This window comes from Chroicocephalus ridibundus, chromosome 2 (assembly GCF_963924245.1).
Source record: "Chroicocephalus ridibundus chromosome 2, bChrRid1.1, whole genome shotgun sequence".
Taxonomy (NCBI): domain Eukaryota; kingdom Metazoa; phylum Chordata; class Aves; order Charadriiformes; family Laridae; genus Chroicocephalus; species Chroicocephalus ridibundus.
This window is the reverse complement of record NC_086285.1, coordinates 36,931,861-36,959,666: the sequence shown is the minus strand read 5'-3', so window position 1 is coordinate 36,959,666 and position 27,806 is coordinate 36,931,861. Positions and strand designations below refer to the sequence as shown.

Below are 27,806 nucleotides of genomic sequence, written 5' to 3'. Positions count from 1 at the left end.
TATAAAGGAAGAATATAAAACTATTTTATTGACCACTGTTCACCAGTATTTACAATAAAGTAAACAATATACAGTCTGATAACATTCAAATTACTACAAAGTTAGTTTTCACCCGGTCTTCTTGTGACCAAGTGATCCCAAATACTAAAAAGAATGATTCTACAGCTTGAAAGAGCTAGGTTTGGGGAAAGAAGATACATGCACATCAAGAGTATAGAAGACTACAAAACATCTGTGAGTTTGTTTAGACATTCAGTATGATTCTGTAATAACTATGGAAGTTTATGAATGTTTTAGAAAAGCTTTTACCTACTATGGAGGAAGTAGTATCAAATGCTCTCTTGTGATAAATGAAACAAGTTGCGGAAAGCTTTCCTTTACTTGCTGTTGATGCAAAACATACTACTTCAAAAAAATATCAAATTTGACTTCTTGTTAGAATGTATGCTTCTCACATTGCTAATAAATCAAATTTCAGGTTTTAATATTCATATATATAAAAAAGCAATGCAAACAATTATTGTGCTTCATCTTCTGGGCACGAATGCCAAGTTAGTCGCTCTTCATAAAAAGCGATTACGATCTGAGGACACTTCACGTTAGCTTCTTTGGCCAGCACGAGATCTGCCTCATCAGAGTCCTTCCTGATGTAGAAGAGAGTGGGATTTAAGAAAAATGCATAATCATTAATTCAGTGAATTTAGCAGCTCTCGAAAGGTCATAAATTCTGAAAAGAATGTCCGCTACGAATCAGTTTTCAGTATACCTTTTGCTACAGCTACCAAGAATTTCCGTGCAAGGTTTCATAGCTGTATTTTCCTGTTTGAAAGGAAAATGCAATTCAAAGGGAACCATTTATACAGTTACTTATTGTAGTATGTAATGAAAGAAGTTTAAAAGTCCTAATTTTGTCTTTTAAGGCATAATCAAAACTTCGAAGTGAGACTTTTAAAAATCAATAGCATTAGTCTTAAGAGGTGGTATTTACATCCAAATTATATTTACTGTTTATGCAAGTAACTTGCTGTATTTCATACTGTTATTCTTGAGGCTGTCTTGGGGTAATAAAAAAACCCCAAAATTTCCAGTCTGACATGCTTCAGATTCCATTTTGGAGTGTATGCTGCCTTTCCAACTCAGTTTTGTGCATACATATTAATATTTATGTTTGTTGCCTACAATCAATTACAAAAAACTAACCAACTGTGACTAAACAAAAAAAACTTCCGTACTTTTCCTTTGTATGTGATTTTGTCAATTATCACTACAGAAATGCAGACAGTCATGATTTGTATTTTGCAACTCTTCTAAGTCTCACATAAAATTTATAGAGAATTTGAAAAGGCAGAAGAGAGACAGATCTTCCACAGCACTAATCTCCAGCAGTCCAGGCACATCACATGACAAATCATTTCTCTGGAGAGCACCCAGTTTGACACCATTCAGAAAATTATACCCTTCTCAAAGGCTGTGTAAAGCTATCATTCCTCTCATCCCACCACTATAAGAAATCTGACCCCCAGCAAATGTTAATTCAATCTCTTGTATTCTTAACACTGGAAAAAAGAATGAATTTTATCCTACTTGTTTACTGAAGAGACACAAGAAGTCTTCCATCAACAACATAGCTAATGAAGCTGGTCTCCTCCTAACCTCCCAACAATGCAAACTCGCCCCATCACTCTCCCCTCTGACTAGCCCGTAACAATAAACCTCTTCTTCATAGAATCATAGAATGGTTCGGGTTGGAAGGGACCTTAAAGATCACCTTCTTCCAACCCCCCCGCCATGGACAGGGACACCTCCCACTAGACCAGGCTGCTCAAAGCCCCATTCAGCCTGGCCTTGAACACTTCCATGGATGGGGCATCCACAGCTTCTCTGGGCAACCTGTTCCAGTGTCTCACCACCCTCACAGTAAAGAGTTTCTTCCTAATATCTAATCTAAATCTACCCTCTGTCAGTTTAAAAGTGTTTTCCCCTTGTCCTATTGCTACATTCCCTCATAAAGAGTTCCTCCCCATCTTCCTGTAAGTGCCCTTTAAGTACTGGGAGGCTGCTGTAAGGTCTCCTTGGAGCCTTCTCTTGTCCATGCTGAAAAACCCCAACTCCCTCAGCCTTCATATTGTTTGTTCTTCATCTCAACCTCAGCCTCCTCCACTAGTTCGTTCCAATTCTCTATCCACTTTGTTGCATGCAGAACAGCTGGCACTACAGTTGGTTAAAAGACTGGCTATCCAGCAGCTGGCTTCTGCTTATTGAAACACATTAAGCTGGAGTTCTGCCTGACGTTCCCTCAGCAAGAACACTACTGAGATCCAGCTTTTCCATACAAACGCCAATTTTTCCATATGTTATCAGAATTTACCTTTCAAATTTCTACTTCTGTAAAACTGAACCAATAGAAGTTAACGTTATTTTGGTTTTGGAAGGAAGAGGGAATAAATACTGACTATACAAGCTTTCTTTTTCTAAGAATACAAGGTTAATAAGGAGATCACCAGCTGCCTTACTCCTGAAATGAAGTTGGCTCATTAGCCTAAGTGCAACTGCCTGCCCTCCCTTAATATGGACAAGAACTGTGCATGCAAGACTTACCATTTCATGAGGAACATAAGCTCTCCACTGCTATCCGTAGCCCCAATTATCCGCTCAGGATCAAGACCCCTTGCAAACCCTCTTGGTTTATCAACCTATTGAGTAAGTTAGAAGATTGTTATCTAGTTTAAGATAAAAATCTGTTTTGGCACTAGAGCTAGACATACACATTCTTGTGTGTGTGACTGTGTGTATATATGTATACACACACGTATATCAGAACAAAAAAAAGCCTTACATAATTATATAAGCTATAATTACATATAATTGTCTAAAGATTACATTAATTTTATTTTTTCATGACTGATCTTCAGGCCAAGTCCTTTAGATGTACAGTAACAATGAAGGAATTTTATATCAATATTTCTAGCATTTATTTCTGAAAACTCAATAGATGAAACAAGTGACCTAAAAATCCTCATAACAGATAAAGAAGCAAGCATGGCCAGTAAAAGCTACAAAAGAGGCAAAGCAAAAATGCACTCCCAGAAGTGGGAAAAACACATCCTTTTCAGCAAAACAACAGGCTTGGGTTGGCTTAAGCCAACCATGACACCACACCCTTGGGGAGTACCTCAAGTGGTATTATCATGGAATATCGTGACTACTTCCTGTATTAGTTCCTCTAGGTTCACAATATCCTTTTTGAGACGGTGTCCACTACCGTATCAGACAAAGCCACACAACTGACTTTATATAGAAACTAAAATATTCTTTGTATTATTCATCAGCTATTCCTTCTGATGCCTTCCAACTTTTTAGACAGTAATCACACATCCAACAGCTGTCTTCAGTAAACCACTGACATTACCAACCAGTTTCATTTCAAAATGCTAGTTTGAAAGTTTATAGAGAAAAATGTGAATTATTGAACTCATTATTCTATATGCATTATTTTGTACTTATCAGCACTAAATTTGTCATGTTGTTCATTCATTTAAATTGTATGAGAAATCCAGGTCTTTAAGAAAAGGTAGGCTTTCTTCAGTCACCCTTTCTACTCCCTTCTCCACTATCATGTCTGGTCCTAATCTAAGTATCTGCATGGTCTTCACATTCTGCCATCTTGCCACTCATCTATTCAAAATCTTATTCTAAATACGAAAGCCAAAACAGAACTTCATCTTTGTTCCATTCATGAACGTTTTGCTCTTATACAAACTGACTGCTTAATATCATTCATTACTAACTCTTAACTTCTTAACCAAAATCTTACTTTCAGTTATTCAGTAAGCATCTTGAGACAATGCAAGAACTTTTAGTCATTATGTCAATCAATCTTTTACCCACCATTTGGACAGTCTCGTTAACCACCATAAATGATTACCCTTTTCAAACCACAGTTCCAGATGCTATGCAATTTTTACAGTTTTAAACACATGTTTGGTCTCATTCTCAGAGTCACAACAGGATTTTTTGGGGGGATGGGGATGGAGAGGTAGGGAAGAGACAGGAAAAACAAAGTCTGGCACATGAACATATACTTACAGAATCACGCTTTTTCTTTGATTTACTATCATCAGATTCACTATCTGACAAAGACTTTCTTTTGGCGCCATCTGTTTTTTCTTTACCAGCTTTCTGAGAGTTCAGAAAAGCTTCGATTAGCTCTGGACAGTCTAAGTTTTCTTCAGGTTCCCATGTGTTGTCAGCACTGAAACAAACACACATTTATATAAAACCAGGAAAAGAAGAAAAACATAAAACTAGCCACATGGCTCACCTTAAGTAAGTTAGTTTTTTTGTCATTATGTAAGGCAGGTTTCTTAAATTTACGGATGCTTATCTTGCCATCTTTATTAACTTTTGCGTGCTACATTTGATGACTGAAAGAAGCATGCTCTGGTAACTGTTGAAAACCAATGTTCTTAAAGTGGAGATACAGAATAAGCAGCTCCATTAATTCCTATGATCTGGGTGGAATCACCGGAGTTAAAACAAGCAATCCTAACCCTACCAAAACCTACCTATTCATTTAAACTGACTCCCTTCCATGGTTCCTCTAAAGATTGTTCACGCAAACAAACCATATGATATGAGCACTAAGATTTATGGAGAACAGAATGTACACAACACTTACTACAAAAAGTGTAAGTCTATATGTCTAAGCTTCTATATACAAGGAATGCTCTCAAAAGTTGTCTCCGAGGAGTGAGATCAACTATACCTAGAACTATCTCCCTCCTTCAGTTGACTACAGGAGGGAACAAAGAAAGGTTCCACGTCCAGAGGTGGGCACTGCAAATGTTCCACTGAGCGTGGATTTTGTTAACTAAAATTTTAAGAAGCCCATGAATGTTCCTTACAACAACTAAGCACCTCATTAGAAGTCCTCATGCACAAATACTGCCACAGCGCTACTGCACAAGCAGGAGGCCTATATTTTTTACATATTTTTACAAGTTCAAATCAGACCCTCGAATACTAAACACATTGTGTTTTGTGTTTATGCACTTATCACTACACAAATTTCAGGTGCTAGAATGCAGAATGTTGCAATACAATCACTTTGGGAGGTACGCAGCAATTAGACTGCATATGTAACTACTTATGTCCAAATGCTAGATGCATCACCTTTTTTCAGCCAGTAATCTTCCAGAAAGTGTCACGGGAGGGAGGGAGGGCAAAGGCACAAATATGTGCCTTCTTTAACAATCAAGTTTTTAAGTCCACTGTATGATTTTCTTGTGCTTCTGTAAGTCCTGGGAAAGAGACTCAAAAGATACCTTTCAGGTATGCCTAATGAAGGCAACCACGCCACAGAATTCCTTATGCAAATTCATCTAATCTGAGAGCAGTTCAGAAAAGTGAATAATAAGCCAACGATCTGCTTCAAATTCATCGCTTCAGAGCTGCCTACAATTTAAATCCCTGCAAAATTTCTTACTCAGAAGTAACATTCATTTCACCATATATATAACAACTGTCAGTTCAGCTTACCTTGATAGATACTGACACAAGCTAAATCAAAGAACAGTGGTAAAAGAATGATCACTAAGGGCTTGGTAAAAGTCTTGGAACATTTTATGTAGCACAAATGCTAAGCCACGTATCTTCTATTTTATTTTCATGCTTGACTGCCCAACTTGAATATGCATTTATGGATGTCCTTCCCTTGAGGTTCTTTAAAACGTATCCCCATCATCCAATCCTCTCTCTGCATAGTTATTTCAAATAAATGGTTAATATTTAGCATTCTATCAGAATAAAAAATAGGTAATGCCTTACTCCGTAAATCCTTTCCACTTCAAGTAGTATTCCACCTTTCCATTTACAACACGTCTGTCCAGGACTTTCTCCACAACAAATTCTTCAGGCTCTGCCTCTTCAACTTTTTTGCCTTTTCCATTCTGTTTCTTTCCCATTTTGTGCTACAAAAGAAATTCAGAATAACATTATTCATTCTTTTGCTTTACACAGTTACTTCACTGGCGAAATCCAACTTTGCTCAGTAAACAGCAAAGAATCATGTACTTATTCACACTAAAGCCAGAAGCTCAGACTCCTTTTACATTAGTGCATGTGGTCAGGTAACCTGAGCAAGACATGGTAATGTTTTGGGTTTTTTTCAGTTGCTTAATGAGATACCCAACACCAGTTTTTAAAAAGGTGAAATATTTTTGTCCATATACCGACTGCCTCTACTCCCCTTATAAATTAAATTCTCAGTGCTACATGCTCAAAAATTTACGAAGCTTCTAAAAGTTAACTCTATGCCTGTGAAAAGGCAGACGGCAAGAAACAGCATAAGGCAGAAGTAAAGAAAAGTAATAAGGGAACTGTGAAAATGCATAAAATAGAAAAGGGATGGTACTCAAAAAAAGGTGGTTACTACCTTTTCCAAAAAACATGGAGAAGCTGATGGGAGCAAAGTTTATGAAGTATTGCTACAATAAGCAAAATACTCAATAATAACCCGTAACTACTGAATCGGATGCATGCTAGGAGCATTCCATTACTGCAGTCCCTTCTCATTCTTAGCCACGCACCGATGTAACTTACATTCAAACAGATGTCACAAAGGTGCAAAAATTTAAGACAGCTACACTTAAGTACAGCACTTAACACGTAAATGAAATTTTGCTAACTTAAAAAACTTTTAAGTGTTTTAAGTTTACATTTGATACTTCAAATAATATTATTTATGTTCTTAAAATAAATATTACATCCACATCATCCTCAAGGCATTCCCAGTTTAATAAGGCACAATTAAATAGTAATAGAAGGACACATTTCAGAATTTCCTTGTTCGTAATCTTAAAAAGGTTGGAACAAGCCTATCACATTGTCATATCACATTTCTGGAGCACTAACAGACTAAAAGCAGTTTGCTTGCCATTTTGGACTGCACCTTATAAGGAAATTGTTAAAGTGGCAGCCATAAACTAATGGGAACAGTATTAAGCTCCTAAAACATATAGTCATGCAGCACCCTAAATCAAAGTGGACAGAACTAATTCTCCACTAACGCATTTCCTACAGAGCAGAAAGCAGACAAGCAAAAATCACAGGGAACCCCGATTTGCTTCATGGCCTTTTTCTAGTCCTCTCTAGAACTAATGTGGGTTAGTTTGAAAATACTGCAAAGCAATTTTGAAACTATCAAATTTTTAGACTTCGTAGAATTTTGTCTTGATGTGGTAAAAAGTTAAAAAAAAAAAAGTATGTTAGACATAAGAACTGCCTTCTTTTTGTAAACTGAAAATTTGAAGCAATTTTCTTTCCAAAGCCCTGTCTTTGTCCCCCTTATTTTTCATAATTTTTCCCTCCCTCCACAAAATAATTTCACTCTATTAGCAATAGATAAATTAAAGGTGCAAACAATGAAGAGAAGGTAAAGTTCAAGTTTCTCTTTCAAAGAGCAAGTTTCTCTACATGATTATATCTCATGTGACATTTGTTTTGATTTAGAAGCATAGAAGAGAGATTATCTAAAACAGAGCATGTATTTTCAATTAGATTTTAACTGCCTGCATATCCCAGGTGTATTTTGACCACAGCATTCATGACTGAAAAGCATCAGCTTAAGCACACTGGCTTTTTTTGCCTCCACGGGAAGAAGAATGTAAAACTGAAATTGAAGGAAAATAAAAACATGAAGATGTCCAACGCTTCTATGAGGGCAGCTTCTTTCAAGAAATGGAAGTGTGAAAAAATAGAAAGGGGTAGAGATGAGGAAAACAAACAAAAAAAAAAAAAAAAAAGAAGCGGGGGGGGGGAGAGATACAGACTCACTATACCATAGTAATAACATTATAATTACTGGTGATGAGGCAAGCAGGCTACAAGTGGGGAACATCTCCATCTGTGTTCTCCGTTGGTCTAAAATTCTTTGATTCAGTGGAAGATTGTTTTCTGGTACTCTTTTCGGCTTCACTAATTCTTGTCACTTAAAGATAAATGTTTTGGATTTCTGTATCAAAGCAACAACTTCTTTTTACTTTCTAAGACTTAAGTATCTATATAATCTTCCACACAAGAAAATTAATGTCATGGGGGTCTGTATTTTTTTCTTGAAGTGCAGTAAGAAAAATCGAGAATATGTTGCTTTTTGTTTGAAATATTAGAGATTTAATTAGGTCTTGTGTGCATCAGCACTGCTTTCCAAACTCTTGAGCCTTTCCAGCCTATTAAAATAATACTTGATTGCAGAGCCTGCAGAAACACTGAACATTTGTTAAAAACCTGTACATACTGAGATTACACAAGCCAATGAAAATCTCAACCATGTGAATGTGGTACCTGACTGAAGTTAAGGGGTACTAAATGTCCACTAGACCTCTGAAGCTGCCTTCTCTGCACGTTGTAAGCTGTAACTTCGGCATTTGACCACTGAATGCTCACTATGGCTCGTTTCCCTTTCTGCATTCAGAAGTCACATATGACAGATGCAGATCTGTGGATAATCACTCTTTCTTTGAGGGGTAAGATTAAAACACTGATGTGACACTGTGGTGACGGGTTTTAACATACGAGAGGTAACAAAATCGGAATTACAGTTCCAGAGCTACGCTATCCCTTAATACATTTAGGTTTTGCATGCAAATACATAATGAAGCAGAATTAGTTATGGTTCCCATGGGAACCATAACTGATTTTCCTGACCTGTTCAGCAAAATTCTCAACAACATCAAAAGATTAAAAATACTGCATTCACAGATTCTTTCCTCTCCCTAAGGCACCCCCTCCCTGGGCTGGCTAACTCCTTCTCTTCCTCAAATTAGAGAAAAGTGGGCAATCATTTACTAACAGCAAGTTCAGACATTCACCTTGGTGAAATCTTTTAAAATAGCTGGTTATTGTTACAATATAAAGGAAGGACTCCATTGCACTTACAAGCCAGGAGTTAATACAAATTTTTACTACATCTCGATCTGGGTCAAACACTGATCATTTCAGTGAAGTTAAGAACAGGTCCTTTGACTGCATTATAAATCAGTTGTTCTGCTACCCAAATTTTGAACTGTAACACATGTATTTTTGCTTATTTCCCCGCCTCAACCTCAGATGCATCTCATCCTACACTTTTCCAGTTCTGCCTTTCAAAAAACTATGTGTCATTATTAGTCGAATGGTAACCAGCAACCAACTGCCCTTAGAAGTCCATATTTTAACGTCAAGCAAAGCTTTACAGGACTTGAGATCCATGAATGCATCATTAAAACCGTCCAGGAGGGGTTGACATCTGATAATCTCTGCTCCTATGAAATTCAAAGAAACTGTTATTTGTTTAAAATAATTTCAAAAGGCATCTTAACTACGCCACATCATTTCCCAATAATGTTATTTTTCATCTGTAAAAACTACCTTTTCTCAGGCAATTAGTTTTCCCCAAATACACTGGGAGAAATTAAACGAATACGTGATTTGGACTTTATCTTTTACATATATGATGAATTACATGGCGTGCTGAAAGGAGGCTAAAAAAATCCTTAGTGTTTTCTACTGTAGGACAGATGAAATAGTGCAGAGTCCTTTAATATTTATTTTTTCCCAACAAGTCTCATTAGAAATGGCAGATTTATTAAAGCCAAAGACAATGTCCTTTCTAGTAGCCTTACTTTCTGGATCTGAAATTTTGGTCAGAATAATGCTGGGGAGGGGAGATGTGGATGTATCTTTTAAATGGAGATGCCAAGTTATAAGTTTGAAGAAAAATATGTTGATTAAATCCTTATATACTTTAGGTGTGCATGAACTTACCAATGTAGTTTTATTGGAGGCCATTTTTATTGCAGACTTGCAGAGCTTTTACTAGAAAAATGCATGACAATTAAAAGGAAGTTTACGTTACTCAAAGAAAGGCATCCCAATACAAGCATGGTCCTTGTTCCAACCCCCATGTATTCATTGCATATAACATTTCTAATACGGATTAAATCCAGAACAAAAAGTAGGTTACTACTTTGTCCGGCATAACCCAGTAACACACCATTACGCTAGCCAGGACAAACGATACTGACAAAGCGGTATATAGGATTGAAAAAAGGTTTTTCCCAAGGCCTTCTAAGGCATAGAGATGTTTCTAGGGAAAAGGGGGAGGACCATCAGGGATGCTTATTTCCTTAAACCCAACAGAACAGGAGTTCAGATTCTAGCAGTTAATTGAGATATACCTAGGTATATTAACTGCGAATCTGGTGGGGAGCAGCTACATATCTGTGGTGTAATAATGAGCAACCCATTACTCTTACATTGTAGTAAATGCTTACAAACAGCAAATATTTATCTTAATGCAACTATAACGTTGCCTTCCGATTCTCAAGTTTGCAAGAATCAAGGTCCTAGAGCAACATTAACTCGGCTAAGCTGTACATGCTACATATTTAACCTACGCAAATGATGCTGAACACAATCCGTCCCCTTTTCCATGTCATTTCTCATACTGTCCACCTCCTGAGGCACGTACCGTCCCCGCCCCGCTGCAAACTACAGAACTGTTACAATTCCCCACACGCCTGGGGGACAAGGCAAAAGAGAAAGTCCTTCAAGGCCAGAAAACCGGCCTTCCTTCCTTCCGCCCCCCCCCCCCACCCCTCCTCCCCGGGGCTCGGCAATTCCCGCCCAATTCTCCCTCGACAAGGGGAGGTGGATTCTGGCAGCCCCCCCAGGCGGCGGGGGGCAGGCGAGGTGGGAGAAGGGCAGCGCCAGCGCCGAGGGGCCTGGCTTGTCCCCGTTTGAAAGGCAGGAGAAAGGGGGAAAGAAACAACAATAATAATGATAAAAACAACAACAACAAAAACCCCGTACCACCACCCCCACCACCCCCCCCCAGAAAATAACGGCAGCCCTGCGGAGGCCTGCTGGGGGAGGCTGCGCCTCGGGCCTGAGGCGGGCACATGAGGCCGGCGGGGACGCCCTGGGCGAGCTAACGGGACCGCCCCGATCGGCGACGGCCTGGGGAAGGGGACCCGCCGCTCCCGCACCGGGGCAGCCCCAGCCGCCAGGGCTCCTTCACACGCCGCCTCCCCCACCCCGCCACGTTTCCCCCGGGCCCGGCACACGCCGCCGCCGCCTCCTGGAGCGGGCAGGCCCCGGTGGCGGAGGCTGCCCCTCGGCGGTGGCGGGCTGGCTTTGTCTCCCGAGCGCCGCCGCCGCGCTGTGCCACTGCCCCCGCCCCCCAGCGCAGCCCTCCTTCCCCGCGGTAAAGCCCGCTCGCTCCGGGGCCCTCCCTCCGTGCAACCACCGGGGCCGCGGCCCCGCTCCGCCCGTTTACCCCCCGCCGCCAAGGAAGCGGCAGCCTATTGACCCGGGGGAAGGGGGGGGGGGGGGGGGCTGGCTGCGTCCCGCATCTCCCCGCAGGCGAGGCCCGCTCCGCGGGGGCGCAGAGGGAAGGGAGAGCCGGGGTGAGGGGGGAAAAGGAGGCGGCTGGAGAGAGAAAAGAGCGGGAGAGAGAGAAGGATACAGACTTCAATGGTGCCCAGCCGCTCGACTCCGCCGTCTCCTCCTCGCCCTGCGCGCACTGAGCAACGGCGACAACTGATGGGGGTTGAGGCGGGGGGTGGGGGAAGGAGGGCGGGGGTGGGTGGGGAGCGGCGGCGCGGCGCAGGGCGGGCGCGGCGGCGGCTGGCGGGGCTGGGCTGGGCTGAGCCGAGCAGTGCGCGCCGGCGGCTGACGGGGCACAGAGCGCAGGACGCCGCCGCCTACGCGCCAGCTGCAACCTCCGACCGTCGTCGCCGCCAGCCACAGGAGGGGGGCCAAGACGTCTCTCCAACGCGGGGCTAGCGCAGGACCGCGCCAGGCGTCCAAACGAAGGAAGATGCCTCGCGGCGACAGAGAAAGCGACTGGGTGAGCCGGCGGGCGGGGGGGAACGGGCCGGCAGCGCCCGGTAACTGCAGCCGCCATTATGGCCGCCGCCGCCGCCATGAGGGCGCGTTGGGCCGGCGCGGACGCCGCCCGCCGCGGAGCGAGGCCCGCGGTCGGTGCGGGAGGGCGGCCCCGGCGAACTCCCCCTACGTCCCTTTCCCGGGAGCGCCGGGGTGGGTTTGAAGTTCGTCGCGGCGTGGCCCCGTTTGGAGCGCAGCCATTTCCCGCGTTGCGGCGGGGAGGCCTAGTCGTTAGCCAGGGGCTCGGGATGGGGGCTCGGAGACACTTTTATTAGTAGGGGAAGGGATCGGAGTCGGCTGTGGAGGCTTCGCTCCGGGTGGATCCGCGCTAGCTTTCCCCGGGAGCCGGGTGGGGGGGGAGAAGAAAAAGAGGGGGCGGGAATAAAGGAGCAGCTCTAGCGCCATTTCCCCGCTGCGCGGGGCGGCAGCACTCACCCTTTGTCGCGGGGCGTGCGGGGCCGCCGAAGAGCGGAGGCAGGGGAGGGAGGAGGGAGGGAGGAATGGAGCGCCGATGGCGGCGGTTGCGGGGCAGAGCGGAGTAGGCTGCGGCGGAGTCCGCTTCCCTCCGCTGGCTCCCCCGGTGTTCCCCCCACCCCGCCGTGTGCCGGCACTGGCGCCAAAATCTGGGTGGTTATCACTTCCTCCGGCCCGGGCGGAGGGGGAAGGGGACAGGCCGCCGACAACGGGGCGGGGGAAGAGATTTCGGGGGTGCTCCCTGCCAGCACCACAGGTGGAGGGTAGCGCGGAGGGGGTGCCATACGAGGCCGCCTTGGTCTAATTATAACCCCTCGCTTTGAGCCTTCGGGGCCTTTCGGCAATTTCCGGAAAATAAAAAAAAAAAAAAAGGCGTCGCGGGGCTAGTCGTGATCGGGGCGGTGTCGGCTACGCTCGGGCACGTATCGCGAGTTTTTTCTGTTGGCGGAAATTGCCGAACGGGCTCGGGTAGTCGGAGGGCTGCGGCGTCCGTCTGGCCGGAAATTGCCGAGCGCCCTCCGAGCTGCGGCCCCGCCTGCATCGGCAGGTTCCGGAAATTGCCGAAGCGAGACGAGTGGGCTCTCATTCCCCCTTCGGCTCTTTCCGGCGGCTGCCGAAGCGGATAAGCTCGACGACGACGGCTCCTTCGGCTCATTTCGGAGGCGGCCATTACTAACGGAGTTGATGATTTTTTTATTACGTGATAAATAGCACGTAGGGGCGTTATACAGAACTGCTGCCCCTGTGGAGATATTTAAGCTCCCGATTCGAGCGTTATTTTATTTTTTTAAACGAAAACCTCGGAAGCGAGCCTGGGGTGGAGGAGGAGGAGGGCGCTAGCGCTACGTGGAGCTGAATTTCAAATTACGTAACAGTTAAGGCAGCCATTACTGACCAGTTGTACGGTACTCTCGAGCAGGAAAACGTTAACCATGAAGAATATGGTACGTGAAAAGGGGAAATTCAGAGTTTGCTTTTAAGGAGGGCGGCACGTTTGGTTATGCGTAAGGAGTGATTGATTTTTATATATATATTTTTTTTCCGGGTGTGGGGCGTTACGAGCGGGCTTGAGCCCCGGTCGGTGCAGGTCTGGCTGCCGCTGCCGGCCCCGTGGGTAGAGGGGCTGGATGTCTTTCGGCAGAGATAAGCGTTAGGAGCGGGGAGGAAGGTTCTGGAAGCGGCCGTTGGGGCTGGTGCGCAGCCCCAGGGAGGAAGGCGGAAGCCGCGGTAGCCGTGCATGGCGGGTGGCGAGCTCTTGCCGTACCCGTTAGCCCAGCTGCCGTGAAGGGCTGGAGGAGGGTGGGGAGCAACGCACGGCGATGGAGGTCAGTCCATGCGCCATGCGGGGAGTCGTCTTTGCCCTGCGAGATGCCGGCCGGCCGGGGCGGCGCTGCTGGTAATGGCGGTGGCGAGGGGGAGGGGTAAAATGGCGGCGCCGAGGCTCGCTGCTGCGGGAGGCCGTGAGGATCGCTCCGAGGGCGAGAAGGCGAGTACGGCGGGAGGGTCTGCAAGGCGGGCAGGCAGGCAGTTCTAGTCCTCTAGTATCTGCGGGGGCGGGAAAGAGCGCTTGCAGGCTCTTCCTGGTGCCGTGTGTGTGTAGGTGCATACTAGAAGCGGTTGGCAGCACTTGGTTTCTTTTTAGCCCGAGGACCCAGGTGTTATTTGTTTTTCCTTCTCTCTCTCTCTCTTTTTTTTTTTTTTTTTTTTTTTTTCCCACCTGGGATCGGTGCTTCCAGAAGTTCCTTCCTTTCCCGCCGCATCTCCGTCCCTGGAGGCGACGGCTGCTTCTGGGCGCCATTTTCCCCTTCTAGCTGCGGGGGCCCCTGTGTTGCTGACATCCGCCACATGGCGGAGCCGGCACGGTAACCGCTTTGCTCCCGGTAACATCGGCTGGCGGGGGAAGGGGGAGAACCAGGCTGTTGAGATTGCGAAGCCCTGTAGAACGTATAGGGGCTAAAGGGGCGCTTGGATAGTGAGGGTAGAGAGAGCAGTGACTTTTTAGTTTGGGACCGGTGACCCTGGCTTTGCTTTTGGCGGGCCCAGCCATAGTAGTTCAGAGATGCCGCATTTTTCTTACTCGGGTTCTTAACGCCGCAGAAGTCTGCGGTCAGCCTGGGGTATTTGTGCACACGTTATGGCTATATGAAATACATTTCCTTGCTCTGATGATGAATTTTCCAGCAAACGGTAAGTAATTTTCCATCCTTTTGAAGCGTTGCTTTAAGCCGGTGAAGGAAGGCTTAAAATAAGCGCTAATTAAGATTTCCTCTTGCACCACAGAGTGTACTATGGAAATCTTGAAAGAGGTTTTTCTTCCGGCTTTTATGTTGTGGGCCTTGGCGGGGGTGGGTTGTATGTGTGGGGGCGTTGTTTTTGCCAAATGAGGATTTTCATCAAGATTCTGAAAGGGACTGGAACGATACTAATTTTTATCGTACGTTTTAAAGCTTCAGCATAAACTTAAGATGGTCAGAGCTCTCTGGACCCTGGAGATTAATGCTAGACTAACCAGAGCTTCTTAAAACTGACCTGTTTAAGTGTATATTTACACTGTGCGTGTATGAGTGGAACAACATGTTTATGATACTTTCACACAGTGGTTTTAATTGAAGAACTGGTAGTGAATTTTGTTACTCCCGGGTCCTGACGTGTGGTGCCTAGACGTTGTTCTGGGTAGGGCATAATTTGCTCGGTTCTCATATTTTTATAAGAATATAAAAGTGCATTATTAGATGCACGGCAATCAAGTATATAGGAAAAAGTGTCTTTTGTGGGCGTATGAAGCTAGCGAATAGTCCCTAGTCTTCAAGCAGAACTGAAGTAATTTGAAGGGAAGACTTTTTTGGCGGTATCGTTGCTTAAAATGATTTCTCTGCTAGCCTACTCAAATTATAAATGATGATACGATTTTGCAGCATATGACCTTTTAGTCCAAGTCTGGTGTGCAACATCCTTTCCTTTATTCCTTTTAAGAGGTGAGGTGAAAGGAAACTTGACGTGAGTTGGCTGCTTTTAAACTCTTCTGTCTAATTTTGCTTGCCTGTACAAGGAGGAGACTACTAGTTTCCTCTTTGTTCCCTCAGAAGAAAAAATACTGGACAGCAGATTCCAAGTGTTCTTAAGAGACATTTAAACTGATCGTTCTCAAATACAGTATTGGGGGGGAGGGAGGGGGATTTTATAATGGTTGACATCCTTGTCAAACTGCAGTATCTCAGTTTGGTGATGTTGAACAAAACCTGATTCTTAATGCCTGCAGTAATTGTCTTCCTGTTACATGCATATCTGAAATCTTAAAATTTGTGGAAGGGGACTACTTTCTAGTGCATTTTAATTGTTGTGCTTTGACATGAAAATTGCAAAATTTATGATCTAGTGATGCTTTTGACTATAGAAAATTGCAATGCCTGCTTAGTATAAGAAGTTAGTGTAAAAGTATTTTTTAAGCGGTCGAGGTTGAAAGGTTGTCCTTCCTGCTTCGGTATGATATCACATACAAAATAGTAAACGGTAATACCTTATTATTGGTTCTGTGGTTGTTTTTTAAATGATGTACTTGTCATCACAGCAGAAAGTTCTGCTGAACAAGTGCAGTGATAAATTCTCTGAAAGATAATGGAACAAAATATTACCGAAAGCATAATTTATGTTGGTGAATACGTATGCAAAATATGTATTATTTGTATTTCTGTCATAAAGGGAATCCACTTAGTTTTGATACTGCTGCTGTTGAGGGTGGATAGGTTTACCGCTAATTCCAAAGGTGCAGGATCCCAGGTTAATTTTACAGGTGCTCTGGCTTTCATTTATTTTAATAATTAATGAGAAAATATGAATCAGTGACCTGTTCTAGAACATCTTTAGCTGTATCTTCATTGTTTTGGTTGTTTCTTTTTTAATGCCTTGGGTAAATAGGATGATAGTATTCATGTACAACAACTTCCGCCAGAATGTTTTTTAAAAATAAATGGCAACTGGAATAGAATCAGACAGTATAAATTAATTTGTGTTCTCTGTAATGATAACTTTCGGTTTTGTTTTTATTTTCCTTTTCTTTAAAAAGCCTCTCCTAAAGATCTTTGAGAAGACCATTCTGGAAGTCTTTGAGTGTGGCCCCTTGTTCTTAGTATTTGGAGGGACAGATGATGGGAAGAAGCACATTATTAAATCTGTATCATAAAAGTGTGCCCATAGAATTGCGTAAATTGCTTAATTTCATGAATAGTCCTAGAACATTTAGAAGGGCCAAGCCTAATTTTGAAAAAAATAGGTCTTACTGAAAGTTTTTGACTTCTGAAAGTTTTCTGCTGGTGCAGAAGGGGTATTGTTAATTATATTAATGTAATCTTCTTTTCTGTGATAGAGGGAAAAGGAGCAGTTCCGCAAACTGTTTATTGGCGGCTTAAGCTTTGAAACAACAGAGGAAAGCTTGAGGAGTTACTATGAGCAATGGGGAAAGCTTACAGACTGTGTGGTAAGTTTGGCATAGTAATACGCAATGATGGCACAGAATGTTTAGAAATTGCAAAAGTTGGGAGTTTATTTTCTGGGTAGCTTAATGAAAAGATGGAATATTAAGTTTTCTTAAGTATACAGTTGGTTGGTTTATACGTAATTCAGTCCACTGAAGCTGTGTGCAGACTTGCCCTTGCAAACTCTGGTGATGGATTTAGGGAGTATTCACAGTCTGTTTCCTGTAAAGTCTCCCAGGTTATCTCTAAACACTGATCTCACCAGTTTAAATTTTAAACTTGGGCTCCATTGGCTGAAGTGCATTAGGGAGTGCTTACACAGAGCCCTGTTACATCTGTGTGATTGGTAACGTTTGGCAGAAAGCTGCTATCAGGGTAAGCAGCCTCAGTAAAGCTGGGAAGGGATGTCTTTGTCTTCCATTGTCACATCTGGATGTAATGTTGGAAAAGACCCTCAAGATCAAGTCCAACCGTAAACCTAACACTGCCAAGTCCACCACTAAACCATGTCCTAAGCGCCACGTTTATACGTCTTTTAAAGATCTCCAAGGACGGTGACTCTTGCAGAAGTTCTTTCACCGAATTTGTTTCGGGAGCAGTAAATGCATATTTCATAACACAAATTTGAAGTCTGTGGTCTTCAGAAAGCTTAATTGAAATTATATCTTTGGTTCTCTTTTTTTTTTTTTTGAGAAAACGTATATAAATGTACATCACCAAGATAGCAGCGTTTCTGAGTTACAGCTAGAGTCTTAGAGGACAATGGTTTTAATTTTTGTGGCACCAAGCAGGTGCTGTTCATGTACTTATTCAGCATAACCTGCTACTTTATTATAACTGTGTTTTGAAATGAAATTAAGGCAAATGTAAATTAAGATTATGTATTTTCTCCAGATGTTGTTAGTGTTAAGCTTTACATGAGACAGGTAGAAATTTTTTTATTTATTGTTTTTAGGTAATGAGGGATCCTGCAAGCAAAAGATCAAGGGGGTTTGGTTTTGTAACATTCTCCTCCATGGCTGAAGTAGATGCAGCCATGGCTGCAAGACCTCACACGATTGATGGAAGGGTGGTTGAGCCTAAGAGAGCTGTGGCTAGAGAGGTAAGCATGGCTTTGAAAGCAGATACTTTTCATGCTTTGAAAAAGGAATCTCTGTTTTGGTCGGACAGTTATGCTTTGTTCTTGTTTGAAATTGCCTGGGTTTAAATTCTCTAGTTAAAAGGCCGTAGTTGAGGCACTTCTTCCCACGCTTTTGGTCTGTTAAATGACACTACTACAAAAATGTCTGTTACTATACTGAATTATTGAGTTACTCTGGTTGTAGAATCATGTCTGCGAGCGACGCAACTGGAGTCTGAAAGTACTGTTAGTGAAAACGTGTTGAATATCTGTAATTATGCAAATTCCAAACTAACTCTTCGTTGGAACGCTTACTGTTACTAAACTTCCAATTAATAAACTCCTGTCAACCTCTCCTGGCTCTCTTCCAGGATCTTTTTTGGTATTTCCAAAAGGTATGTGACCAAAGTGACTAAAAATAGAGAATGCAGTAGGGAAGCTCTTCTTTTTTCCAGTGGTAGTGTGCAAAATAATTTAGGACTACTCTGGTTCTAGCCCCAGACATACTTGGTTTTAAACTTCAGGGTACAGATTAGGTGTGTGCAAAGGAATGCAGTGCACCTGGAAACTTCAGACAAGTTACTGTGGCACAGAGGTACTTGAGGAGCAAGTGCAGGTTCTAGCTGACTTCTCTTTACCATATTGTGGGAGCTCTGGGAGGATTTACCAGTTCAAGGTTGGACCCAGTTGTTTAATGCACTTGGACTGATGAACTGTAACTGAATGAGCTGTCCCAGAGGTCAAGGGAAATTGTAACCATGGGTACCCCCGTTAGCTATCCCAGTTTTTCCCCATACCCTGCGGAATGCAGGGTTGGTTAACATTTGGGAGAAGGTAATTAGAACAGCATACGTCCACACTGTTCCTACACACAAAGCTATTGCTAAGCTTGAGGAGTAAGTCATTCCTACCTAGTACAGCAGCTTGGATATCATGTTCAAAGTGTCAGAGTAACCCATGAATATAAGGAGTTGTCTTCATATTTTGAATAGGGCTTAAAATGCATAACTCTGGATTCGCTGAGGTTGAAGGACCTTTGCTATTGATACAAGTGGAATGTGGGCTTCACTGCTGTTGGGGAAATGGGCAGAGAAAGCTGACATCTTTATTTCAGTTATAAAAATAATACTGTAGTTTAAGTTATTAAATACTTGCCGTTCTTTCGAACAGTTGGATCTTACATTTTCTTTAACTATCTTTAAAGGCTTTTTCTTTACTTCTATGCGTGTCATAGCACTTTCATCTGTATCTTTTTCAGTGCTTTCAAGGGTTTGACATAAAGGAGGGGAGGAAAAACCTCCAAATTACCCCATGTTACTTCCCTCCCTGAAGGCGCCCCAAGTAAGGTTGCAGGGACATGCATCATAAGAGGGCTACCTCAGTGCTTGAAAAATCTTAGGTTTTGAGTATTCCATTCCTGAAATTGTGGTGAAATAGTGGTTTGTGAAGTTGATTTTCTTTGTGGTAATTCAAAGGATTCTTTTAACAGGAATCTGGAAAACCTGGTGCTCATGTTACTGTGAAAAAACTATTTGTTGGTGGTATTAAAGAGGACACTGAAGAGCACCACCTTCGTGACTACTTTGAGGAATATGGAAAAATCGACACTATTGAAATCATTACTGACAGACAGTCTGGTAAAAAGAGAGGGTTTGGATTTGTTACCTTTGACGACCATGATCCTGTGGATAAAATTGTATGTAAGTAAGCTTCATTTCACTCTTCTGTTTGATAGTGCTAATCCTTGCAGTTATGGTAATTGTGTAAAGCTAAACTTGAGCTATTTGCTACATCGTAGTTTGGTGAATTGCGCGGGAACATGTATTTTAAATAAGTACTGGCCTCTATGCTTAAAAATTGTAAAGTATTTTGGGTTTTTTAAATCGTAAGGAATTTGTATGGGTTATTTTGGAAATCACATATTTTTTGGAAGCCTGATATTCTTATTTGTTACCAGATCAGTATTTAAACGTTGATGGTATTTTATTTGATGTGGTTACAGTGCAGAAGTATCACACCATCAATGGCCATAATGCAGAAGTAAGGAAAGCGCTCTCTAGACAGGAAATGCAGGAAGTTCAAAATTCTAGGAGTGGGAGAGGAGGTATGTACAAGTAATGGTTAATTGTTTGTGGTTGATTTTTGTGTTCGTTTTCCATGATCTCACTGCTTATACGTGTTAAACTGTTATAGGGAACTTTGGTTTTGGTGATGCACGTGGAGGTGGTGGCAACTTTGGTCCAGGACCTGGCAGCAATTTCAGAGGGGGAGCCGGTAAGACAGGCATGTTTGTAGCTTTTTTTTTTTTCCTTATTTATACTGTCTTTCTGGTTCTGGGTAACTTTGTGAGCTACTGCTGTTGAATTAAAATGCAGCTGTATGAGTTAGAGAATTTTGGGGAAAAATAATCTGCGAACCTCTTCTGTAGCATACAAATTGATTATGTGGATGTTCAGTAAAATGAACTGATTTTTTTTTTTTTTTAAGGATTAACCTAAACTTAACAAATGTTGTAAGGAATCCAGAGATTTCTCATCTGTAATTCTATGCAGCACTTGCCTGACCTTTGCAGTGGAAGGGCTGCATACAAAATTTAAACTGGGTACCTCATAAATGCAAGAAAACAGAAGATGTAGAGCAGTGATTGCATGTGTTATTTCACATATGTTTTTCTAAATTCAAGTGTACGTCTGCTTAATCAGTCTCTGAGATTTGGTCCTTAAGGTCATGAGGATTTGAGAATTCGCTTAGTTTGCTACAGATGAGTTGAAATACTTTGGGTTTTTTCTCCCAACAGATGGATATGGAAGTGGCCGTGGATTTGGTGACGGGTATAACGGCTATGGTGGAGGACCTGGAGGTTAGTTTACTGTGGTGGTGGTGGTTTTTCTCTCATACAGAAACATTTTTACGCACACTTAACATTTGTACAAAATTTATATTGGTTTGTTAGTTTGGTTGGCTTTAAGAAGCACGGGTGGCTGTTGGCTCATGTTAAAACTTCATATGGCATATTTTATGGTTATTTCTCGGACAGCTATGTTTCTTCTTTAGAATAGCAGTATTTCTTAAATTTTCTGGAAAATCAAGATTTTAATTAAGCCTTTTAATTGAGGCTTTTTGGCAGTCTGGTGGGTTTTGGTCACAATTCAGTTAGGGTGGGAGTTGGTCTGTGCCTTGAAAAATAGCATTCATAGGAATTTCTTTACAAAACTCCTTCCCCTTTAGTCTTCTAAACAAAAATACTCTCTGATTCTCTATAATTTGATTGTCTTCTACACTGAAAAGTTTATTCTAAAGGATTGTATTGTCATAGGTGGCAACTTTGGTGGCAGTCCTGGTTATGGAGGAGGAAGAGGAGGATATGGTGGAGGAGGACCTGGATATGGCAACCAGGGTGGGGGCTATGGAGGTGGTTATGACAACTATGGAGGAGGTAACCTACTGGCTTGAAATGACCATGCATTTCATTTGTAAATTAGTGCAAGTCATTGGAGATTCGGGGAGGGGGAATGTTGTCTAAGGAAGCGCTTGTTTTCCACACGGTATGAAAAAGCAGTTCGTTGCATACACTGCTGGAATACCTGTGCAATTTTGTACTTCATTTAAAATTCTAAGAATAGATAACTTTGTGAGTGCCATATGTGTTTTAGCTCATGTAGATATTTCTCCATTTTTGTATTGATAATGCAGGCAATTATGGAAGTGGAAACTATAATGATTTTGGAAACTACAACCAGCAACCTTCAAATTACGGTCCAATGAAGAGTGGAAATTTTGGTGGCAGCAGGAACATGGGGGGACCATATGGTGGAGGTATTGTATATGTCCTGACCTGTCTTGGACCCGGAGTGGGTGGGCTTTAGTTTTTTGGAGAGGTGGAAGATGGGACAAGGGGTAACTGGTTTGAACTAAAAGAGGATAGATTAAAATCAGAGGTAGGGAAGAAATTCTTTATGATGAGGGTGGTGAAACACTGGAGCAGGTTGCTCAGAGAATGTCCCATCCCTTGGAGGTGTTCGAGGTCAGGTTGGATGGAGCTTTGAGCAACCTGATCTAATGAAAGATAGCCCTGTCCATGGCAGGGGTGTTGGAACTAGATGACCTTTAAAGGTCTCTTCCAGTCCAAACCGTTCTATGATTCTAAGCTTGGTATGTAGAAATTGTGTAACTTCTGCAATAGATGGACTGCAGTGCCTATGTTGTTTGGGCAAGTTGGCTACAATTTCTCATCTTGAGACTGTAAAGCTTGTCTTGGGGAAAATTATTGTTACTGTTTTTGAGAAGATAAACATCAAGATACTAACTTTTCCAAAATATTATTAAATGTTTAGCAGTTCCCAGTCGGTAAAGCTTTTAGCCAAGTTTCATGTTCTTTGCTATCAGCTCACATTATTTGTAGAGCCTAGTTAATGTCCACTAAACATGCTGGGATTTATCCCCCTCCTCCCCCACACCCTGCCTTTTGTTGTAGTGTAATTTTTTTTCTGACACTTTTTGCTTTTTGTTGTCTAAATATTACTTAATATGGTGTGTAAACCTGGTGAAATGGAGACTGAAAATTGGAAGTCCTTTCTTGCATGGTTTAGCATGCAAATAAAGTCAGCCTTCACAGGTTCAACACAGTACAGTGTACCAAATTACGTGTGACACTGTTGAATTTTCTAAGATGTCCGTATGCAGTTCTTGTGGCAGTTCTTGGAGGTTATTTGGAGGAAGACAGTGAAATGTTGAAATCTTTGTATATGCCATCTCTGGAAATAAAGTGGATGTTAGTCTTCATACAGAATCAAAAGCGTTCCTAGACTTAAAAATGTACTGATGTGTAACTGTTCTGGTTTTTGTCTTTCTGCAGGAAACTATGGTCCCGGGGGCAGTGGAGGAAGTGGTGGATATGGAGGGAGGAGCCGTTACTGAGTTTCTGCAAGCATGCCATGGGTAAGTATGTTTTTAAGTGTTAAAATTGCAGTGATTCTTGAGAGTAGCTGCAGGAGTTAAAAGCTTTTTAGGATATTATCTTTCCTTTAAAAAATGGTTAGATGAATAATTTCATAACCTATTTTTTTACTCTTTACTTCTGTTGAAACAGGCTTCACTGTATAAATAGGAGAGGATGAGAGCCCAGAGGTAACAGAACAGCTTCAGGTTATCGAAATAACAATGTTAAGGAAACACTTATCTCAGTCATGCATAAATATGCAGTGATATGGCAGAAGACACCAGAGCAGATGCAGAGAGCCATTTTGTGAATGGATTTGGATTATTTAATAACATTACCTTACTGTGGAGGAAGGATTGTAAAAATGCCTTTGAGACAGTTTCTTAGCTTTTTAATTGTTGTTTCTTTCTAGTGGTCTTTGTAAGTGTAGAAGCATTCCTTTGATAATGTTAAATTTGTAAGTTTCAGGTGACATGTGAAACCTTTTTTAAGATTTTTCTCAAAGTTTTGAAAAGCTATTAGCCAGGATCATGGTGTAATAAGACATAACGTTTTCCTTTTAAAAATTTAAGTGCGTGTGTAGAGTTAAGAAGCTGTTGTACATTTATGATTTAATAAAATAATTCTAAAGGAAATATTGTGTAATTTTAGATTTTTTTTTTAATATTGTAAAATAAGGCAAGGAGTGGGTAGTATAAGGTCCCACAAATAATATAAAGCTATTGTTGTACATGTAAAATTAAATGCTGGTCAGAAAAAAGTATGTTGTCTGTAAATGATCAGGTTTAAAATATCTATAGATAACTTAAGGGATATCTCTGCAAGGAGAAACACCTTTTTAGATCTTTTAGATGCTGCTTCTTCAATGGCAAGGAAAGGAAATATCCCCAGCGAGGTACTCTTCCAGGGACACAGGTCTAGTACAAGAGAACTCTTGAAAACGTCACTAAATTCAGCCAGTCTTAAAAAGCTGCGCTGTATTTCTGCAAAGCTTTAACTACAGTAGTTTATAAGGATGCCAACGAAGGCTGAGGGTGTAGAGCAAAATAGTTCTAAGCTTCAGTTAAACTTCTTTAGGTAAGATCTTATTTACTTTTCCTTTCTTAATGTTCCAAAAATAAGAAACTAATATTGTATGACAGTATTCTTTCAGTATAGTGATTATCATTATGTAGTTTAACATAGCAATGAATTGAGTTAACAATTACAAATTGCAAAGAAATTTGTGAATCCTGTTTTCTTGTATTATTAAATTTATTACAAAGAAATTTTTGTTAATTTCAGCTACTTAACATATTTTTTTCCTACTGGAATCTAGCTATGATATGAACCCTGGACAAGCATAGACTGCTGCCACTGTACACTGCTACAGTTGAACAAATGAGACCTGCAAGTGTCCATTAGTAAAGCTTTGCAAGGGTTCCATCCCTGGTGTTGGTAGTTAAAATGGTAGGTCACAAGTTAATTAAATCATACAACTTTATTTTTGCATCCTGCAACATTTTATTTTTTCTTGGGAGTCTATGCATTATGGTGGTTGCAAGGTAATGCAATGAAGGTAGTTCTGTGCTGTTGAAAATGAACTCTGTTATGTGTCTTGTCTACTGTAATCGATTTTATATAACGCGTTTCATCCTGAAGGTTCCCAAGTAACTGTAGACTGTTTACGTGTAAGGAAAAAAATTGCACCACAGAATACATCTGCCTCTGTGAAGGAATGTGTCGTCCATTCTTTTAACAACTGCATAAGCAGTTCTTTAGGAGGGGAAGTGAAAACTTCAAATGAAACTGCAGGTGGTATTTCAGAAGTGTACAATGTAATTACGTAAATTGGAATTTGGCTAGAATGTCGAGGTTTCCACCATTTTTTATAGTTCTTGCAGCTAATAAACCTTAGTGCCAAATTCAGTCAGCCTTACTCTCACTGCATCCAATGTTTGCACCTCAAATTAATGAAAATTCGTCAAGTTATGAGCTACTCAGAGTAAGGGTGGCATACTCTACTAGATTTGGTTTTTAAATAAAAATCAACAAAACCCACAAAAAAAAAATCAAACCAAAAAACCAAAAAAAATGCCCTAATTCAAAGTTCCATTGCCTTTAAAAGGCTACCCAGTGAAGAACGTGGACTCAGCTAACAAAAGTCCTGTTCCTTTTGTGTTAGACACACCATTGAACTGCTTATACTTCTTTTTTTTTAAAAATGGCTGAAGTTCCCCTATTGGTAATTTGGTTTAGACATATGTGATAAACATCTTCAGATACACTTTTTTTTTCTTTGGCAGGAAGGTGCCATGCTGCAGGTAACTAATGAAGAAGTGGTCAACCACAGAAACGCTTCAAGAAATAAGAAATTCTGTATCATCAGAAAATAGTTGTTTTTGCTGCCTTCATTAAAAATCTAGAGGTTAAATGAATACTGATAAAACATCACAATTAGTACAGCTCCCTGTAATGCTGGGTTTTTTTAAATTATAGTAATAATGTCTTGTAAACCTTTCGAATAAAATTCAGATTCGTTAGGACAAACAAATCACTAATGTTAAAATAGCAAACATTCTGTGAGTAGAAAGTTTAACTACATATTTTTATAACTTTCATAGCTTTAAAATAAAGTATTTTTTATACCAAAGTAGTTTTAGTGTAATGCTTAATAAAACTTAGTGTGTGTCTAACATTAAATAATGTTTATGTGCAGCTTTTAGACCCTTTCATGATTTGAAACATTCCATTTTGAGGTGGATTTAAAACAAAGTCAACTTGGCAAGTGTATTCACACAACTTGTGTCTCTGACCATAGGCATCTGTTCTCTGATGGGAGAAACAGTGCTACAAATTAAAAATGCTGTTCTCTTTGCTGTTGGACACAATTGCTTTAAAATAGCTTTTTGGCTGTGTTTTATATCATTTTATAAAATACCTCCTCCTTTCCTGTTAATGCAACTAACCACTTAAGACAGTTGGTCAAAATGCGGTAGGGCAATAGCTTTATCTTCTTCACCTGTAAAGAGCTTTTAGCATCAAGAGAGAAAGACTGAATGGAATGTAGAGTTCCTGCTGTACCAGAATTGTATTACTGATAGTTGTATCTTCTGGGGGGGGGGGGGGGGGGAAACACAATCAAAGAAAGCAAAACCCAAACCGAACTCAAGTGTGAGCTTGGGAAAGCTTCAGTTGTGAATGTATTTGAGGGAAGGCGTCTGCAGTCTGTACTGTTTTAAGCTGTTGCCAGCATACACGGTTTATTCTAAACTTGAAACTTATATACTTAGCTTTGGCAGAATCATCGTGTCTTTAACCTTCTTTGTAGAATTCAAAAGTATTATTTAAGGATTCACATGTGATTTTTTTTTTTTTTCTGTGTTTCTTAAGTTGAACTTTGAAATATTTGCATAGGTTACCAGTGGGCTGCAACAGAAGCAGAAAAAGAAGGCGCACAAAATCTGCTTTACTTTCTTCTTTCCAACAGAACGAGTTGACCTGTTGATAAGGAATTGTCCTCCTTTCCTGGAACTTAAATGCAATTAATGGAAGTTTTTTCTTTACAGTTGCCAAGTCCCCATTCCTATGACATTAAAAGAAAAAAAAAAACACACTTCAAAGGGAGTAATTCTTCTTTCTTTCTGTTTAAGATGTGTCCACTCATTCAGTAGTTTTGCAACAAGGTTTAAAACTTACTTAAGTGTGTTATATTTTCCATAATGAGGATGTTTTAATTTTGATCTACAGGCGATGGGGGAAGGGAGTGTATAGGGGATAGCGGTATGCAAAAAAAAAAAAACCCACTGAGTTACTGGATATTCAAAGTCTTGAAAACATGGAGTATTTGAGTAAGTTTCCTATTGTCTTGCTGTTGACCTCTCCGGACTTTCTTTCTTGGTATGTTCCTAAGAATTAAAGTAAGTGACAATCACAATGTTTACTGATGCGTTCAGTGAGAGAAGGCACCGTTTTGAGTCAGCCTGATACTGAAAGCTAGCAACTTTGAATAAAAACGACAGTGTGTGATCAATTACTGGTCCTCAATTTGTAGACAACGTGTAGTTTTTCTCTTCTAATTTCTAAGAAGTTGGTTTTACGTCACTCTACAGACTTTCTGTTTTCAGAGTAAGGGTAACGTTGCTGGTCAGCATGTTTCAGTGTACTAACAACTGAGGATCAGGTTGTTGGTGCTAGGCCCAGCTTGTCCTCAGCAAACACTTTCTGTGGCGGACTAAGGGAAGAATGTGAAAGACAACATACCTTGTTGGTTACCAGTATGGGCACAAAAAAACCCCACCCAAAAACTAGTGCATGACTTGGATTTATGAAGTGGTGAAGAGAGGTCAATACTCAGGTTCTGGCCGCTCAGACGGCATTCTCTGTATTTACAATGAAGGTTGAATTTTATTCACTTCTATCTTTCACTTGTGCTTCGGGTGCTGAAAAGCCTTTAGGAAAATGTGGGAAATTGTTCTTAATATTGTAAAATTACCACAGATTGAACTTTGTCATGTGTAGGGAAGAAGCTTTTAGCTTTATGGTGAATGTACATACTGTTTTGGGGATGAAGTCATGCTACTTCTGGGGAAGAAACAGACCCCAAAACTCACAGATCTGAATTCTGAAGGAGCTGTCAGCTCAGTTTTTGGCAGCTTGACCACGCTTGGGAAAGAGGAGGCTTTGCCAAGAACATGCTGAAACAGTCCATTCCCTGTAGCTTGAGTGTTCCAGTGTGTTTTCATGGCAGAGTGCATGATGCAAGTGAAACCCTGTAGCAGCGATGTTACTTTTTTTTTTTTTCCCCCCTTCCTGAAGGGGAAGTTCTCTTGTTTATAAAGTTACTCTGGTAGGAATGCATAGGAGTGTGACACGGAAGGGTGTATCAGGGTGACGA

The 27,806-nt window shown here is 41.4% G+C and overlaps 2 protein-coding genes across 10 annotated transcripts; one reads left to right on the top strand and one right to left on the bottom strand.

Moving 5' to 3' along the window:
* Window positions 1-12,789, bottom strand: CBX3 (chromobox 3). Of its 5 annotated transcripts, none has more exons than XM_063325050.1 (6): window positions 11,508-11,606; window positions 9,802-9,852; window positions 5,827-5,969; window positions 4,087-4,252; window positions 2,599-2,693; window positions 1-644 (listed from the first exon to the last, which is right to left on the bottom strand). In XM_063325050.1, the coding sequence occupies exons 2-6, from the start codon at window positions 9,823-9,825 to the stop codon at window positions 518-520; spliced, it is 555 nt and encodes a 184-aa protein (XP_063181120.1). In that variant the 5' UTR covers window positions 9,826-9,852; window positions 11,508-11,606; the 3' UTR covers window positions 1-517. The 5 variants fall into 5 exon arrangements, with proteins under 5 accessions (XP_063181120.1, XP_063181121.1, XP_063181123.1 ...); XM_063325051.1 differs by lacking the exon at window positions 11,508-11,606 and adding an exon at window positions 10,434-10,607; XM_063325053.1 differs by lacking the exons at window positions 9,802-9,852; window positions 11,508-11,606 and adding an exon at window positions 12,361-12,789.
* On the top strand, window positions 11,710-26,037 carry HNRNPA2B1 (heterogeneous nuclear ribonucleoprotein A2/B1). 5 transcript variants are annotated; one of them, XM_063325047.1, is made up of 13 exons: window positions 11,710-11,887; window positions 16,763-16,873; window positions 17,827-17,973; window positions 19,481-19,691; window positions 19,994-20,095; window positions 20,185-20,265; window positions 20,789-20,851; window positions 21,308-21,427; window positions 21,685-21,807; window positions 22,847-22,929; window positions 23,081-24,007; window positions 24,249-24,379; window positions 25,216-26,037. In XM_063325047.1, exons 1-10 carry the CDS (start codon window positions 11,858-11,860, stop codon window positions 22,906-22,908), a joined length of 1,050 nt encoding a protein of 349 aa, XP_063181117.1. In that variant the 5' UTR covers window positions 11,710-11,857; the 3' UTR covers window positions 22,909-22,929; window positions 23,081-24,007; window positions 24,249-24,379; window positions 25,216-26,037. The 5 variants fall into 5 exon arrangements, with proteins under 5 accessions (XP_063181117.1, XP_063181114.1, XP_063181115.1 ...); XM_063325044.1 differs by having other exon boundaries at window positions 20,185-20,274; XM_063325048.1 differs by lacking the exon at window positions 11,710-11,887 and adding an exon at window positions 12,887-13,343 and having other exon boundaries at window positions 20,185-20,274.
* Window positions 26,038-27,806: the final 1,769 nt, after the last annotated feature.

Bases quoted from the DNA above. Each gene is read 5' to 3' on its own strand.
- CBX3 (XM_063325049.1), bottom strand. From the start codon at position 7,903: ATGGAGATGTTCCCCACTTGTAGCCTGCTTGCCTCATCACCA. The intron at 5,970-7,861 runs GTAATTATAATG...TTTCTTTTGTAG, and splicing joins GCCTGCTTGCCTCATCACCA to CACAAAATGGGAAAGAAACA. The intron at 4,253-5,826 runs GTAAGGCATTAC...TGTTTGTTTCAG, and splicing joins AAGTGGAAAGGATTTACGGA to TGCTGACAACACATGGGAAC.
- HNRNPA2B1 (XM_063325046.1), top strand. From the start codon at position 11,858: ATGCCTCGCGGCGACAGAGAAAGCGACTGG. The intron at 17,974-19,480 runs GTAAGCATGGCT...TTCTTTTAACAG, and splicing joins AGAGAGCTGTGGCTAGAGAG to GAATCTGGAAAACCTGGTGC. The intron at 21,808-22,846 runs GTATTGTATATG...GTCTTTCTGCAG, and splicing joins GGGGGGACCATATGGTGGAG to GAAACTATGGTCCCGGGGGC.